We start from the raw sequence: 18,067 nt of genomic DNA on the forward strand, positions 1-18,067 counted from the left end.
AATGTAGGAGGTATGATCAGTAAGTTCGCAGATGACACGAAAATTGGTGGAGTGAAGCCTCAGGGCTACAGGATGATATAGACGGGATGGTTAGATGGGCAGAACATTGGCAAATGGAATTTAACCCTGAAAAGTGTGAGGTGGTGCATTTTGGGAGGACTAACAAGGCAAGGGAATACACAATGAATGGTAGGACCCTAGGAAGGACAGAGGAACCTTGGTGTGCGTGTACATAGATCCCTGAAGGCAGCAGGACAGGTAGATAAGGTGGTTAAAAAGGCATATGGGATACTTGCCTTCATTAGCCGAGGCATAGAATATAAGAGCAGGGAGGTTATGATGGAGCTGTACAAAACGCTAGTTAGGCCACAGCTGGAATACTGTGTGCAGTTCTGGTCGCCACACTATAGGAAGGATGTAATTGCAATGGAGAGGGTGCAGAGGAGATTCACCAGGATGTTACCTGGGCTGGAGCGCTTCAGCTATGAAGAGAGACTGGACAGACTGGGGTTGTTTTCCTCAGAGCAGAGAAGGCTGAGGGGGGACCTGATTGAGGTGTACAAAATTATGAGGGGCATAGATAGGGTAGATAGAAAGGAACTTTTCCCCTTAGTAAAGGGGTCAACAACCAGGGGGCATAGTTTCAAGGTAAGGGGCAGGAGGTTTAGAGGGGATTTGAGGAAAAACTTTCACCCAGAGGGTGGTTGGAATCTGGAACTCACTGCCTGAAAGGGTGGTAGAGGCAGGAACCCTCACAACATTCAAGAAGCATTTAGATGAGCACTTGAAATGCCATAGCATACAAGGCTATGGACCAAGTGCTGGAAAATGGGATTAGAATAGACAGGGCTTAATGGCCAGCGCGGACATGATGGGCCGAAGGGCCTCTTTCTGTGCTGTATAACTCTACAGGAAACTTTTTTTTATCCGGCACGGACGAGACCGACGTGGTGCCGGTTCATCAAAAATTCCGGATAGCTGAAAGCTATAGTAAAAGATACGGAGCTGAGAGCTCCGTATAAAGCAACAAACCCTGTTGCTTGGTTCAAAACAATGGCCACAAGTTGCAAGCGTCTCTGTAGCTTAGCAACAGCTGCAGCCACACCCTTGCACAGCAACACATGGAGGAAGGCAAGTAATAAAAGTTACCTGAACCTACTCCTGAATTTTGCCAGTTAACTGACATTTCCGGTTATTTAGGTGCCGGTTAATCAAAAGTTTCCTTATAACTCTATAACCCTCTATTCCCTTCTCCCTCATATGCTTGTCTAGCCACCCCTTAAATGCATCTATACTTTTCGCTTCAACTACTCTCTGTGGTAGCGAGTTCCACATTCTCTCCACTCTTTGGGTAAAGAAGTTTCTTCTGAATTCCCTATTGGATTTCTTGGTGACTATCTTATATTGATGGCCTCTAGTTATGCTCTTCCCCCACCCGCCCCTCAAAGTGGAAACATTCTCTCTGTATCCACTCTATCAAAACCTTTCATAATTTTAAGGACCTCAATTAGGTCACCCCTCAGTCTTCTTTTTTCAAGAGAAAAGAAACCCAGCCTGTTCATCCTTTGCTGAGCAAGAAGAACAGCCTCAGTCTCCAGCTCCTACGCACTCTCATTTTAGTGGTCACAAGAAAGAAGGAAATGAATGAACTTGCATTGATATACCACCATATCACATCTCTCCACATATCCCACAGTGCTGCACACACAACAAGTTACTCTGAGGTGCAGTTACTGTAGTGTAAACAAATGAGGCAGTCATTTTGTGCCCACAAAATCCTAGAAACAATAATGAGATCAATTTATGATGGTAAGGAAAAATGTGTACCAGGGCACAGGGAAATCCCCAGCTCCTCAAATAGTGTCATGGGGCTGGATTTTCATTCAGAAGTCGGGAAGGAGGCGGGACTACAACTTTCGGGTTGTAGTCCCGCCTCCATCGAGATGCGGCCAAGTCACGCGATTTTCACTTGATTGACCTTGTTGAGCCCGCCCAGCGGGCTCAGCAGGCCAATTAAGGGCCACCCGGCAACAGGTGACGTCACAGACTGAAATTTCATCAAGACGTGTTGACAGGTGAAATATCAGTGTTTCACAGCTGTTTGAAGCTGTCAAACACTGACAGTCTTACTTCTAACCTGAGTCCTTCTACGCAGACTCAGTTAGAAATCTCACCGGCACTGAAAGCTGCAGGCTGTCACTTTTGACAGATCGCAGCCATTCTGCTTTCTGTGCCGGCTGAATGATGGACTCCCGAAGCCTAGAGGAAGGAAGGCTGTAAAGGTAAGTACAGGTAATTTAAACTTCTTTACACACTTTAGACACACCAAACACACTTACCTTTGCACTCATGCACCCATCACTCACCTGAACACCGACATCTCGACCCCTCCAAGTCCTTCAACCCGACGGCCCAACTCCTCTAACCTGGCGTGGTTTGGAGCCGTCGGGAATCCCACAGGACAACCTTCAAAATAGGGATTAGGCTAAAAACTGCCCGTTAACAGGCAGTTAATTGGCACTAATCCCTTCCCGCCTCGGGTCGGCGGGTCCCAGTGCGGGGCGGGTACTCGCCTCCTTTGAAACTTACAGGGAGGCGGGTTTTGGGCAGGATGGTGTTGGGACCCCCGAATTCGGGATTTTAGCCCCCCGCACGCCTAAAAGCCCGCCTCACGGCACACTGAAAATCAACCCCATGGGGTTTGTGACATCCACCTGAACCATGGGACTAGGCAGTGAGCCTCGAGCTAAAGTGCTTGCAGCCATTTCCAACTGCATTACAATTCTGTAGCGTGCTGCTCTTTTATGGTTTCACCTCATTAAGGCTCCAGAGTTAATGCGACAATATTTTAATAAACACAGCTCAATTCTGCAACCTGTGTACCAACTTTGCTCTTTCCCCCTGGTGTTCCCACCTTTACTGGGAGCAAGGGAAGCTCCACATGCAAAGGATGCTGTTAAAAGTGTCACAGGCTGGATACGTTTCTCTAATGAAATATTCACAATGTCTTTTAGTGCTGTGCTATTAAAGTTAGTGTTTCATATTTCCAAAACAAATTAATATGTATTTTTGTAACAATTTTTGGCGACAATTTTAATTTAATCTTTGTTTTTAAAGTGCCTCAAATATAGCATTTTCTGGTTGAAGTGGCACAAGATAAAAAAAGGAATGGCAGGGAGATCAGCGGGCACCAGATCACATCTGCAGACCATAGCAAACTTACTTGTTAATGAGGAATGAGAAATGCCTTGGCTTGCTTTCCATCAGCAAGGAGCCAGGTACGGGACCTCGCCACCTGCAGCAAGGACACTGGTAGCCAAGCTGTAACATAGGGATACGATTGGCAGCAGCTGGCAAGGTTATCACTGCCCCCAACCAGTTCACTCCTCTAGCAAGGCAGCACCAGTTAATGTGCTGCATGTAAATATCAAACAGGTGACAGCTGCTTCATTAAATAGCACGGCACAGTTGACCAATGTCACTGCATCGCTGCATTCCCCAAAGTACAGGAAGTCGTTGATGGCTGCCATATGTACAAGCTGAACCCATCCTGAATGTCAGCGAGTGACCATGCCTGTGTTACAATGGATTGAAGCCTTTGGAAGATACGATAGTGGCAAGGCTTTCAACTGTACATTGCAACTTGCTTATGTGCCCTGCTGAGGTAAGGTTATGCATGGTATGTAAAGTCATATGAGAACTTGGCATGGACAGGCAGTAAATGTGCAAAAGGCACAACTTTGTCCTGCATCCGTTCCAGATAAAATACCATTGAGTTTATTCAGCACCCTCTTGCCAGGCAAGGTATAATCCTGCCACTTCACCACAGGGAGGTGTGGGGGTCTCTACTTGTCCATGGGGGGCGGGGGGGGCCTCAGTTTCGTGCATCTACTCAGGGTTTTCCATCCTTTCATTATTTCATTCTAGCCTCCCTCCCCAGAAGACCTTTATAAAAGCTGAACATTTTTAAAGATAACTTTTAAGCGGTTAAAAGTGCTCCAATAATTCCTGATCCCATTTGCCATCACCTAAAGTGGCTACATTCCTTTAAATCTCAGCTGCAGCCCTTTAAAAGCTCCATGTTCATGACATTTTCCAGCTCCGTCCTTTGTCACTGCTCATGTGCAATTCTACTTAAATGAAATTCATGAACTGGCATCCAATACGATCAGCTCATCAGTTCTCCGGCATGCATGTTGGGTACCTATGCCAGAATCACTCAACGGGCCTATAGTTTGATGTCAGGCTCTCAAACACTTCACCTCAACCACTCCATGTGGTAGCGAGTTCCACATTCTAACCCCTCTCTGGGTAAAGAAGTTTCTCCTGAATTCCCTATTGATTTATTAGTGACTATCTTATATTTATGGCCCCGAGTTTTGGTCTCCCCCACAAGTGGAAACATTTATAACACAGGTGTTATGTCCAAGAGCTGAGCATGCCACTGGTTACTGAGGGAAGGGTGAAGTTACTGTGATATTCTGCCAGTATCTCTCTCTTGTTATATGGCCACAGACACAGACTGAGAAGCTCCCAGCCCATGTCCATATTACTGAAGTCTGTAAATAACTGCACAGTCTCCACACCTAGGTCTTACTGAAAACTCCAGCTTATATTTCTGCAAATGAAGGTCTAATACCCCAAATATTTTACAGGTATGAGCACTACTGTCAGGTACCCTTGGAAAGTAAATAACTGGGCAGCACTGGGAATGGAGGCACCTAAACCTACCATGGGAAGGAGTTGTGCTGGTGATACATGGGGCTCATTGTAGGTTTGGCAAGGGGTAAGCTGACCCCATAACCCACATTTAGAATCAGAAATTACAGCATAGAGGGAGCCACTCAGCCCATTGTGCCTATGTCGGTGCTAGCTCTTTGACTGGAGCTGTCTACTCTAATCCCATTTCCCTGGCATTTCCCCATATTCTTACTTTTCAAATACCTACCCATTTTAAAAGATGTTACAGTCTATCCCCTCAGTAATCACTTGTGGTAAAGCATTTCATGTTCTAATAATCCACTGTGTAAAAAAAATTCTTCCAGCTTCCTCCTGCTTCTGATAATCCTGAGTTCATGCCTCTTGTAAACAATTTGCTAAATAATCTTTCACTATTTGCCCTCTCAGTTGTTCATGCTTCAGTTGTACAGAGCTCTGGTCTGACCCCATCTGGAGCACTGCGTTCAGTTCTGGGCACTGCAAGTCAGGAGGATATATTGGCCTTGGAGGAGGTACAGTGCAAATTCACCAGAATGACACCGGGGCTCAGAGGGTTAAATTATGAGACAGGTTGGATAAACTTGACTTGTTTGCCTTTTCAAGATTGTGACCCCCCCGCCCCCCCCCCCAGCATGCAAAATCAATTTGCAGATACAGGTCTACAGCTTTCCACTTTGCTACCTTCCATAACAGAATTAGCGTGGGGCAGGATGCTCATGCACACTTTACTACACTATAAATATGGTTAATGTTCATTACTGTTTAACAGTGTGCTTTACAGGGAGTAAAGAAAACAATTGCAGAGACTGTCTTAGTGAATGTAGCTCAAAGTCCCAGGTCACCAATGCAGGGTCACCTGGTGTACCTGGGAAAGCAACTTGATGCTGATGTGAGTTTGTCCCCTCCCCCAGTGACTCTGCTCCTAATTCGTATGTTCCTATGTAATTGCAAGGCTACAGCAGCATTATGTTGCAGGTGAAAGGTGACCATACCTGCAGATGCGCCTTCAGTCTCTGATACACCTTCATCACGTGCGCTGCCTCACGACACTTGAGCTGGGTTTTCTCCAAACGATTCTCCAGCAGCCGCAAGGTCTGAAACACACAAATGGAAATGAGAAATGGAGTCATATCACACAGCACTCAAGGGTTTATCGAGCATCTCATGGTTTTAAGCCTGATAGGATGTCCCGAATAGCTCACTCCATACACCCGTGGGCCCTCACTCCCTACACCTGCTGGCCCTCACTCTCAGGGAGATATCTGTACACTGACTGGGGTCTCAGTCCCTCTCGCTCTCTCAGGGAGATACCTGTACACTGACTGGGGTCTCAGTCCCTCTCGCTCTCTCAGGGAGATACCTGTACACTGACTGGGGTCTCAGTCCCTCTCGCTCTCTCAGGGAGATACCTGTACACTGACTGGGGTCTCAGTCCCTCTCTCAGGGAGATACCTGTACACTGACCGGGGTCTCAGTCCCTCTCGCTCTCTCAGGGAGATACCTGTACACTGACTGGGGTCTCAGTCCCTCTCGCTCTCTCAGGGAGATATCTGTACACTGACTGGGGTCTCAGTCCCTCTCTCAGGGAGATATCTGTACACTGACTGGGGTCTCAGTCCCTCTCGCTCTCTCAGGGAGATACCTGTACACTGACTGGGGTCTCAGTCCCTCTCTCTTAGGGAGATATCTGCACACTGACTGGGGTCTCAGTCCCTCTCTCAGGGAGATATCTGTACACTGACTGGGATCTCAGTCCCTCTCGCTCTCTCAGGGAGATATCTGTACACTGACCGGGGTCTCAGTTCCTTTCTCTTAGGGAGATATCTCTACACTGACTGGGGTCTGCCTCTCAGTCCCTCTCTTAAAAAGGAGTTTTTTTTTTAATTTAATTTTTTTATTAAAAGTGCCAATTGACATTTCCCTGATCCCTACTTTGGGAATAATTAGCAATCTTGTTGTGCGAGGCCCCTTGGGGCAGAGCGATCATAATATGATAGAATTCTTCATTAAGATGGAGAGTGAAGTAGTTGACTCAGAGACTAGGGTCCTGAATTTAAATAAAGGAAACTACGATGGTATGAGGGGCGAGTTGGGTAGGATTGATTGGGGAATGTTACTCAAAGGGTTGACGGTGGATAGGCAATGGCAAACATTTAAAGATCGCATGGATGGCTACAGAATTTGTTCATCCCTGTTTGGCATAACAATAAAACAAAAAAGGTGACTCAACCGTGGCTAACAAGGGAAATTAGGGATAGCATAAGATCCAAGGAGAGGACATATAAATTGGCCAGAAAAAGCAGTAAACCTGAGGATTGGGAGCAGTTTAGGATTCAGCAAAGGCGGACAAAGGGATTAATTAGGAGGGGGAAAATAGAGTATGAGAGTAAGCTTGCAAGGAACATAAAAACTGACTGTAAAAGCTTCTATAGATATGTGAAGAGAAAAAGATTGGTGAAGTCAAGCGTAGGTCCCTTGCAGTCAGAATTAGGGGAATTTATAATGGGGAACAAAGAAATGGCTGACCAATTAAATACATACTTTGGTTCTGTCTTCACAAAGGAGGACACAAATAACCTCCCAGAGATGTCGGGGAACATAGGGTCTAATGAGAGGGAGGAACTGAAAGAAATCAGTATTTGTAGGGAAATGGTGTTAGGGACATTGATGGGATTGAAGGCTGATAAATCCCCAGGGCCTGATAATCTACATCCTAGGGTACTTAAGGGAGTGGCCCTAGAAATAGTAGATGCATTGCTGGTCATCTTCCAAAATTCTATAGATTCTGGAACAGTTCCCATGGATTGGAGGGTAGCTAATGTTACCCCAGTATTCAAAAAAGGTGGTAGAAAGAAAACGGGGAATTATAGACCGGTAAGCCTGACATCGGTAGTGGGGAAAATGCTAGAGTCCATTATAAAAGATGTAATAGCAGAGCACTTGGAAAACAGTGACAGGATTGGACAAAGTCAATATGGATTTACAAAAGATAAATCGTGCTTGACTAATCTACTGGAATTTTTTGAGGAAGTAACTGGTAGAATAGATAAGGGAGAACCAGTGGATGTGGTGTATTTGGACTTTCAGAAGGCTTTCGATAAGGTCCCGCATAAGAGATTAGTGTGTAAAGTTAAGGCACATGGGATTGGGGGCAAGGTACTGATTTGGATAGAGAACTGGTTGGCAGGCAGGAAGCAAAGTGTTGGAATAAATGGGCTCTTTTTCTGAGTGGCAGGCAGTGACTAGTGGGGTACCGCAGGGATCGGTCCTAGGACCCCAGCTATTCACAATATATATAAATGATCTAGACGAGGGAACTAGATGTAATATCTCCAAGTTTGCAGACAACACAAAGCCGGGTGGGCGTGTGTGCTGTGAGGAGAATGCCGAGAAACTCCAGTATGATTTGGACAGGTTGGGTGATTGGGCAGATGCAGTATAATGTGGATAAATGCGAGGTTATCCACTTTGGTGGCAAAAACAGGAAGGTAGATTATTATCTGAACGGCAATAGATTAGGAGAAGGGTAAGTGCAATGAGACCTGGGTGTCCTTGTGCACCAGTCGCTGAAGCATGCAGGTGCAGCAAGCGGTTAAGAAGGCAAATGGTATGTTGGCCTTCGTAGCGAGAGGGTTTGAATACAGGAACAAGGATGTCTTGCTGCAGTTGTACAGGGCCTTGGTGAGACCACACCTTGAGTACTGTGTGCAGTTTTGGTCGCCTTATCTGAGGAAGGATTTTCTTGCCATGGAGGGAGTGCAGTGAAGATTCACCAGACTGATACCTGGGATGGCAGGAATGACGTATGAGGAGAGATTGGGTCGATTGGGCTTATACTCGCTGGAGTTTAGAAGAATGAGAGGGGATCTCATTGAAACTTATAAAATTCTAACAGGACTAGACAGACTAGATGCAGGAAGGATGTTCCCACTGGCAGGGTGGTCCAGAACCAGGGGTCACAGTCGAAGGATAAGGGGTAAGCCATTTAGGACAGAGATGAGGAGGAATTTCTTCACCCAGAGAGTGGTGAACCTGTGGAATTCTCTACCACAGAAGGCAGTTGAGGCCAATTCATTAAATATATTCAAGAAGGAGTTAGATATATTTCTTAAGGCTAAAGGGATCAAGGGATATGGGGAGAAGGCAGGGACCGGGTACTGAGTTTGGATGATCAGCCATGATCTCATTGAATGGCGGAGCAGGCTCGAGGTGTCGAATGGCCTACTCCTGCTCCTATCTTCTATGTTTCTATGTAATCCCCGAGCTGGCAGCCTCACTTGTGCATCCTCGGACGTGTTCTCCACGATCTCTTGCAGGGTCGTGGCCTCCTGTATGTTCTTGTTGTACTGCACCTCCAGATCCAGCTGATGTTTCTTTCTCACCTCTATTTCATGCTTAAGAGCATTCAGGCGCTTAATCTTATCGCAAACCTTCTGGTCCATGACCGTAATGACATCCTGGGCAATCAGGTACGAAAACATTTAAATGATATTTAATTATAAATTGCCATATTAGATAGGAAAATAACTTTATTAAACTGAAAACCAAGTTTTACAAAATCTGGTACTTCACTGAGTATTTTTCTTGTGCTTCATTCTAAAATCCACTTCTGTAAGTGTGAGCCCTGCAAGCGTGAGCCCTTGCTCCCCAAGTACCAGTGTCTGACTTTATTCAGACAATAAATCTGGCAATGTAGTATTCCCCTGGGGTTGGTTACTATAATTTGCTAACTTGAAATGACACAAGCTCTCTCGTATTCCGCTAGCTTTCAGATGGAGAGCGATAGATTTTTGGATATTAAGCGAATCAAGGAATATGGGGATAGTGCAGGAAAGTGGAGTTGAGGTCGAAGATCAGCCATGATCTTATTAAATGGTGGAGCTGGCTCAAGGGGCTGAATGGCCTACTCCTGCTCCTATTTTTCTCCCCTTGTCCAGTCTCTTCCCACCTACATCCGCGACTCTTCCGACGCCCTCCGTCACTTTAACAGTTTCCTGGCCCCAACCGTCTCCTTTTCACTATGGACGTCCAATCCCTCTACACCTCCATCTCCCACCAGGACGGCCTTCGGGCGCTCCGTTTCTTCCTTGAACAGAGGCCCAACCAATCCCCATCCACCACCACCCTCCTCCGCCTGGCTGAACTTGTTCTCACATTGAACAACTTCTCCTTTGACTCCACTCACTTCCTCCAAATTAAAGGTGTTGCTATGGGAACCCGCATGGGCCCTAGCTATGCCTGCCTGTTCATGGGATATGTGGAACATTCTTTGTTCCAGTCCTACTCAGGTCCCCTCCCTCACCTCTTTTTCCGTTACATCGATGACTGTATTGGTGCCGTTTCCTGCTCTCGCCCTGAACTAGATAAGTTCATTCACTTTACTTCCAATTTCCACCCTTCCCTCACATGACTCTTCCCTTCCCTTCCTTGACTTCTCCGTCTCCATTTCTGGCGATCGGCTTTCAACAAACATCCACTACAAGCCCACCGACTCCCACAGCTACCTGGACTACACTTCCTCCCACCCTGCTTCCTGTAAGGACTCTATTCCATTCTCCCAGTTTCTCCGTCTCCGCCACGTCTGTTCTGACGATGCCACCTTCCAGACTAGTGCTTCTGACATGTCTTCCTTTTTCCTCAACCGAGGATTCTCCTCTACCGTGGTTGACATGGCCCTTGACCGTGTCCGTTCTATTTCCCGCACTTCTGCTCTCACCCCTGCCCCTCCCTCCCAGAACCATGATAGGGTTACTCTTATCCTCACCTTTCACCCCACCAGCCTCCACATTCAACGGATCATCCTCCGCCATTTCCGCCACCTCCAACGTGATCCCACCACCAAACACATCTTCCCCTCACCTCCCCTTTCAGCATTCCGAAGGGACCGCTCCCTCCGCGACACCCTGGTCCACTCCTCAATTACCCCCAACAGCCCTGCTCCTTCACCTGGCACCTTCCCGTGCAAGCGCAGGAGATGCAACACCTGCCCTTTTACCTCCTCCCTTCCCACTGTCCAGGGCCCCAAACACCCCTTCCAGGTGAAACAGCGATTTACTTGTACTTCTTGCAATTTAATATACTGTATTCGCTGCTCACGATGCGGTCTCCTCTACATTGGGGAGACCAAACGCAGATTGGGCGACCGCTTTGCGGAACACCTCCGTTCAGTCCGTACGGGTGACCCTGAGCTTCCGGTCGCCTGTCACTTTAATTCACCGCTTCACTCCCACTCTGATCTCTCTGTCCTCGGGCTATTGCATTGTTCCAATGAAGCTCAACGTAAGCTCGAGGAACAGCACCTCATCTTTCGATTAGGCACTTTGCAGCCTGCCGGATTCAACATTGAGTTCAACAATTTCAGATCATTATCCCTGCCCCCATTTTTCATGCAGTATGATTTTTGCCACTCCCATTTGCAACATTTTATCTTTCCTGCCTTTTACAAAAGTACAGGATGTTCTTTCTATTCCTTCCTCCCCTCCTAACCACCGCCCCCCCGCCGTCTCTGCACCTGCTTAATATCTGTTACATCTCCAGCTTTTTCCAGTTCTGATGAAGGGTCCCAGACCTGAAACGTTAACTCTGTTTCTCTCTCCACGGATGCTGCCTGGCCTGCTGAGTATTTCCAGCATTTTCTGTTGTTATTTCAGATTTCCAGCATCCGCAGTATTTTGCAATTAAAATACAAATCCCACTCTGTGCCCAGGATGATGCAATTAAACACAGAGAAGCAAGGTTTGAATTTCTCTTTTTTTCACCTTTCACCATTTGCAAGAGGTTTGGGAACTACCCTTGATATAGCTGCAACTGCTGAGAAATCCAATAAACAATCACCTTTCCACTCTTACTCCTCAGTACCACTTTCTCGGGACGATCCTGAAATGCATCTTTAACAAGTTTCTCATCACTCTGAAACACAAAATACAAATTCATTTCAGTCAGCCCAGCTATCTGTGTTCAAACCTTCAGCACAATTAGCCTGGAAAGACACACAATGACACAGGACAAGGAAAGAATCTGGCACAGGGCGAAGAATCTGGCACAGGGCTTGGGGGGGGGGGGGGTTAGAATCGGACTAGGGCGGGAGGGGTCAAACCTGGCACAGATTGGTGCAGAATCAGATGGGTTCACATTCATGAGTCAGGTACACTGAAAACATTCTCACCACAGAATTATACGGACAAGCCCAGCAGCTAGTCAGAAGCTGAACACGAGGTAATAGAAACATAGAAGATAGGAGCAGGAATAGGCCATTCGGCCCCTCGAGCCTGTTTCGCCATTTAATGAGATCATGGCTGATCATCCAAATTCAGTACCTTGTCCCTGCCTTCTCCCCATATCCCTTGACCCCTTTAGCCTTAAGAAATATATCCAACTCCTTCTTGAATATATTTAATGAATTGGCCTCAACTGCCTTCTGTGGTAGAGAATTCCACAGGTTCACCACTCTCTGGGTGAAGAAATTCCTCCTCATTTCAGTCCTAAATGGCTTAACCCTTATCCTTAGACTGTGACCCCTGGTTCTGGACGCCCCACCATCGGGAACATCCTTCCTGCATCTAGTCTGTCTAGTCCTGTTAGAATTTTATAAGTTTCAATGAGATCCCCTCTCATTCTTCTAATCTCTAGCGAATATAAGCCTAATCAACCCAATCTCTCCTCATACGTCATTCCTGCCATCCCAGGTATCAGTCTGGTGAATCTTCACTGCACTCCCTCCATGGCAAGAAAATCCTTCCTCAGATAAGGCGACCAAAACTGCACACAATACTCAAGGTGTGGTCTCACCAAGGCCCTGTACAACTGCAGCAAGACATCCTTGCTCCTGCACTCGTAATGCAGTGCATCTTGACACTGTCCTTTCACCTTCTAGGACCTGAGCTAGAATGCAGACTAGGCATAGGGGCTAGGGTCTCCTCTCTCCGAGAAGACCAAAGCCATTGTTTTGACCCCCGCCCTGTGCCAGATTCTACCCCCAAATGGCCTCCTTCTGTGCCGTAAACTTCTATGATTCTATGCTACTTTCCCTTGCTACTGACTCTATGGCCATGTGTTCAGGTTGAATCAGATCATGCAAAACCTGGAGTCCTGTTCCCTGCAAACCCCTCATACCATCCATTACCAAGACTGCTTATTTCCACTTCTGCAACATTGCACGCCTCAACTCCTCTGCCACTGAAATTTTTACCCAAGCTTTTGTCATCTCTTGACTCGATTTCTCCAATGTCCTCCTTGCTGACCTTCCATCCTCCATAGACTCCAACTGGTCCAAAACACAGCCAACCACATCCTGTCTTGCACTATGACCCACTTACCCATTATTCATATATTCACTAACCTACATTAACTCAGTCTACCAATCCATTAAATTTACAATACTTATCGTCAAATCAGTGTCAGCCATGGCTCAGTTGGTAGCATCCTCGCCTCGGAGTCAGATGGTCGTGGGTTCAGGTCCCATTCCAGAGACATGAGCACAAAAATCTAGGCTGACACTCCAGTGCAGTACTGAGAACATTAAACCGAGGCCCCATCTGCTCTCTCAGATGAACGTAAAAGATCCCATGGCACTATTTCGAAGAAGAGCAGGAGAGTTCTCCCCGGTGTCCAAGCCAATATTTATCCCTCAACCAACATCACTAAAACAGATTATCTGGTCATTATCACATTGCTGTTTGTGAGAGCTGGCTGTGCGCAAAATAGCTGCTGCGTTTCGTACATTACAACAGTGACTGCACTTCAAAAAGTTCTTCATTGGCAGTAAAGCGCTGTGGGACGTCCGGTGGTCGTGAAAGACGCTATATAAATCCAAGTCTTTCTTCCTTTTCTTTTTTTCTCTCCATTGCCTCAACAGCTCAATCTCCTCCAGCCGCATATCCCATCCTGCACCCTTGGGTCCTCGGACTCTGAGCTTTTCTATATTCCCCTTCTCTCTTCACCACACCATTGTTGACACATCCTTCAGCTACCTCATGCCTACTAACTGGATCGCCCTCCCGAAATCCCCAGCTGTCTCCTCTCACTCCACCTTCTTAAAACCCAACTTTTTAACCAAGCCTTTGGTCACCCCATCTAATCTCCCCCTCCGTAGTACATCATCCATTCTTTTTACTATTCTCATTTTTTCCCCTTCCCCCCTCTGTAAAACACCGTAGGACATTTTCTATGTAAAAGGTGCTACAGAAATGCAAGTTTGTTGTTGTTTCTCCATCACTGTGATGAAGACAATTAAAAACATGCAGGTGGAAAGTTGTTACAATGAATGAGAATTTCTGAGCATGTCAGCGAGATAGACAGTTCAGTGTAGTCACCAGGCTGGCTGATCTTACCACCAGTGCTCCCGCTAGCATTCTGTGCAGTCGTTTGTTGTCTTGTCGGAGGTATTGAATGGTCTCCTTGTTTTTCTTGATTGTCCATTGTGAACTTTCATAATAAGCCTTACGATCACCCTCTGAAATAAACCAGTCAATAAGGTTAGGATATTCTTCAACTGGGCACCATCTCACTTTGCTCAGCCTATGGATCCAGTCTAACCAGGCATTGGTGGCAAATAGAGAAACATAGCAAGTCAGCAAATCGGAGGGAAATCAGAGAGGCTCACTTTGCTGCAGCAACATCCTGAAGCTCTGGAGCAGAATGATACAGATCTTTAGGTCCACATTTAATTGCAGCTCGCTGAAGCAACAGGTCATCCTTGGCAATAAATATCACACCCTCAAAGTAAAGAGATGATACTGGTAAGCCTAATAAAATGGCCCGCTAATCTTGTTTCTGTCTCTTCTCCTTCCTTTCTGTTTATCTCATACTCACTGCTCTCTTTTCTCACATTTTCCCCCTCCTTCCTTTCCTATCCTTCTCTCCCTCTTTTTCCATTCTCACGTTATCCTGCTTGCCTTCTTACCGTAACGCCACTGCTTGCCATGCCTCTCTCGCTCCTTGTGTTTATTTTGCTTTCTGTTTACTTTTCTCTCTCTCCTCCACCCCACTTTGGTTCCTATTCTCTCTCTCTCCCCCTTTCTAGTTCACATTCATTCTCTCAAGTAAATTGAGATCATCAAAGAAAGATTTTTCCCCACACACCTTGGATCAAAATATTTCAACAGTATACATCACTGTCCTCAGTCTGTGCCAATGTTCTAGGAGTTTAGTCATGGGGGACATGCCATAGAAACATAGAAGATAGGAGCAGGGGTAGGCCATTCGGCCCCTCGAGCCTGCTCCGCCATTCAATGCGATCATGGCTGATCATCCAAACTCAGTACCCGGTCCCTGCCTTCTCCCCATATCCCTTGATCCCTTTAGCCTTAAGAAATATATCCAACTCCTTCTTGAATATATTTAATGAATTGGCCTCAACTGCCTTCTGTGGTAGAGAATTCCACAGGTTCACCACTCTCTGGGTGAAGAAATTCCTCCTCATTTCTGTCCTAAAAGGCCTACCCCTTATCCTTAGACTGTGACCCCTGGTTCTGGACTGCCCCGCCATCGGGAACATCCTCCCTGCATCTAGTCTGTCCAGTCCTGCCAGGATTTTATAAGTTTCAATGAGATCCCCTCTCATTCTTCTAAACTCCAGCGAGTACAAGCCCAATTGACCCAATCTCTCCTCATACGTCATTCCTGCCATCCCAGGTATCAGCCTGGTGAATCTTCGCTGAACTCCTTCCATGGCAAGAATATCCTTCCTCAGATAAGGCGACCAAAACTGCACACAATACTCAAGATGTGGTCTCACCAAGGCCCTATACAACTGCAGCAAGACATCCTTGTTCTTGTACTCAAACCCTCTCGCTATGAAGGCCAACATACCATTTGCCTTCTTAACCGCCTGCTGCACCTGCATGCTTACCTTCAGCGACTGGTGCACAAGGACACCCAGGTCTCGTTGCACTTCCCCTTCTCCCAATCTATTGCCATTCAGATAATAATCTGCCTTCCTGTTTTTGACACCAAAGTGGATAACCTCACATTTATCCACGTTATATTGCATCTGCCATGCTTCTGCCCAATCACCCAACCTGTCCAAATCATCCTGTAGTTTCTCGGCATCCTCCTCACAGCACACACGCCCACCCAGCTTTGTGACATCTGCAAATTTGGAGATATTACATCTAGTTCCCTTGTCTAGATCATTAAATATATATTGTGAATAGCTGGGGTCCAAGGACCGATCCTTGCGGTACCCCACTAGTCACTGTCTGCCACTCGGAAAAAGACCCGTTTATTCCAACTCTTTGCTTTCTATCTGCCAACCAGTTCCCTATCCAAGACAATACCTTGCCCCAATCCCATGTGCCTTAACTTTACACGCTAATCTCTTATGTGGGACCTTATCGAAAGCCTTCTGAAAGTCCAAATACACCACATCCACTGGTTCTCCCTTATCTATTTTACCAGTTACATCCTCAAACAATTCCAGTCGAGTCGTCAAGCACAATTTACCTTTTGTAAATCCATGTTGACTTTGTCCGATCCGGTCACTGTTTACCAAGTGCTCTGCTATTACATCTTTTATAATGGACTCTAGCATTTGCCCCACTACCGATGTCAGGCTTCCCCGTTTTCTCTCTACCACCTTTTTTGAATAGTGGGGTAACATTAGCTACCCTCCAATCCATGGGAACTGTTCCAGATTCCATCAAATGTTGGAAGATGATCAGCAATGCATCTACTATTTCTAGGGCCACTTGCTTAAGTACCCTAGGATGTAGATTATCAGGCCCTGGGGATTTATCGGCCTTCAATCCCATCAATTTCCCTAACACCATTTCCCTACAAATACTGATTTCTTTCAGTTCCTCCCTTTCATCAGACCCTATGTTCCCTGACATTTCCGGGAGGTTATTTGTGTCCTCCTTTGTGAAGACAGAACCAAAATATGTATTTAATTGGTCTGCCATTTCTTTTTTCCCCATTATAAATTCCCCTGATTCTGACTGCAAGGGACCTACGCTTGACTTCACCAATCTTTTTCTCTTCACATATCTATAAAAGCTTTTACAGTCAGTTTTTATGTTCCCCGCAAGCTTACTGCCGAGGTATCAGACTTGTTTTGGTCACTCTCCTCCACACAATTTCATGCATATATTAAACCAATTAAACACTTACCCAACAACTGGATTTTTTTCTGCAAATCCCAGATCTGTTCCTGCACAGGGACTCGCACTCGTACACATGGTGGCCTTGGCATAGTCGGCTCTCTGGGCCTCACTTCTTGGTTAAATTTTTCCCCTGTCTGTCTATTCTCTCACCGTCCAAGTCTCTCAGTGCCACTATTTCAAATGAGCTGTCAGTCTCAGTATCTGTCTGTCTGTCCCTGGGCATATATTTCTCTGTCTCAGGATTTGATCGTTCTGCCACTGTATCTCTCCCTCACTCTGTTCCCTCTCCCTCACTCTGTTCCCCCTCCCTCTCTCTCGCTTGCTCTGTTCCGCCCCCTCTCTCTCTCTGTCCCCCCTCTCTCTCTGCCCCCTCTCTCTCTGCTCCCCCTCCCTCTGCCCCCTCTCTCTCTCTCTCTGCCCCCTCTCTCTCTGCTCCCCCTCCCTCTGCCCCCTCTCTCTCTCTCTCCCCTCTCTCTCTCTGCTCCCCCTCCCTCTGCCCCCCCTCTCTCTCTCTCTGTCCCCTCTCTCTCTCTGCCCCCTCTCTCTCTGCTCCCCCTCCCTCTGCCCCCTCTCTCTCTCTGCCCCCTCTCTCTCTCTGCCCCCTCTCTCTCTCTCTGCTCCCCCTCCCTCTGCCCCCTCTCTCTCTCTGCCCCCTCTCTCTCTCTGCTCCCCCTCCCTCTCTGCCCCCTCTCTCTCTCTGCCCCCTCTCTCTCTCTGCCCCCTCTCTCTCTGCTCCCCCTCCCTCTCTGCCCCCTCTCTCTCTCTCTGCTCCCCCTGCCCCCTCTCTCTCTCTCTCTGTCCCCTCTCTCTCTCTGCCCTCTCTCTCTCTCTCTCTGCCCTCTCTCTCTCTCTCTGCTCCCCCTCCCTCTGCCCCCTCTCGCTCTGCCCCCTCTCTCTCTCTCTGTTCCTCCTCTCTCTGCCCCCTCTCTCTCTGCCCCCTCTCTCTCTGCTCCCTCTCTCTCTGCTCCCCCTCTCTCTGCCCCCTCTCTCTCTCTCTGCTCCCCCTCCCTCTGCCCCCTCTCGCTCTGCTCCCCTCCCCCTGCCCCCTCTCGCTCTGCTCCCCCTCCCTCTGCCCCCTCTCGCTCTGCTCCCCCTCCCTCTCTCTCCCTCTGCCCCCTCTCTCTCCCTCTGCCCCCTCTCTCTGCCCTCTCTCGCTCTCTGCTCCCCCTCCCTCTGCCCCCTCTCTCTCTGCTCCCCCTCCCCTCTCTCTGCTCCCCCTCCCCTCTCTCTGCTCCCCCTCCCTCCCT

At 47.3% G+C, this 18,067-nt stretch overlaps 1 protein-coding gene across 1 annotated transcript in view; it reads right to left on the reverse strand.

The window, feature by feature from the left end:
• Nucleotides 1–16,962, reverse strand: part of odad3 (outer dynein arm docking complex subunit 3) — a 32,155-nt gene extending 15,193 nt beyond the window's left edge. Inside the window, 5 exon segments of the mRNA XM_085971964.1 lie at nt 5,712–5,813; nt 8,997–9,176; nt 11,554–11,628; nt 14,049–14,170; nt 16,828–16,962. Of these exon segments, the coding sequence (XP_085828090.1) occupies nt 5,712–5,813; nt 8,997–9,176; nt 11,554–11,628; nt 14,049–14,170; nt 16,828–16,909 (561 nt within the window). The 5' untranslated portion in view covers nt 16,910–16,962.
• Nucleotides 16,963–18,067: the final 1,105 nt, after the last annotated feature.

This window comes from Somniosus microcephalus, chromosome 31 (genome assembly GCF_052327205.1).
Source record: "Somniosus microcephalus isolate GS21.2 chromosome 31, FLI_Smic_1.0, whole genome shotgun sequence".
NCBI lineage: Eukaryota > Metazoa > Chordata > Chondrichthyes > Squaliformes > Somniosidae > Somniosus > Somniosus microcephalus.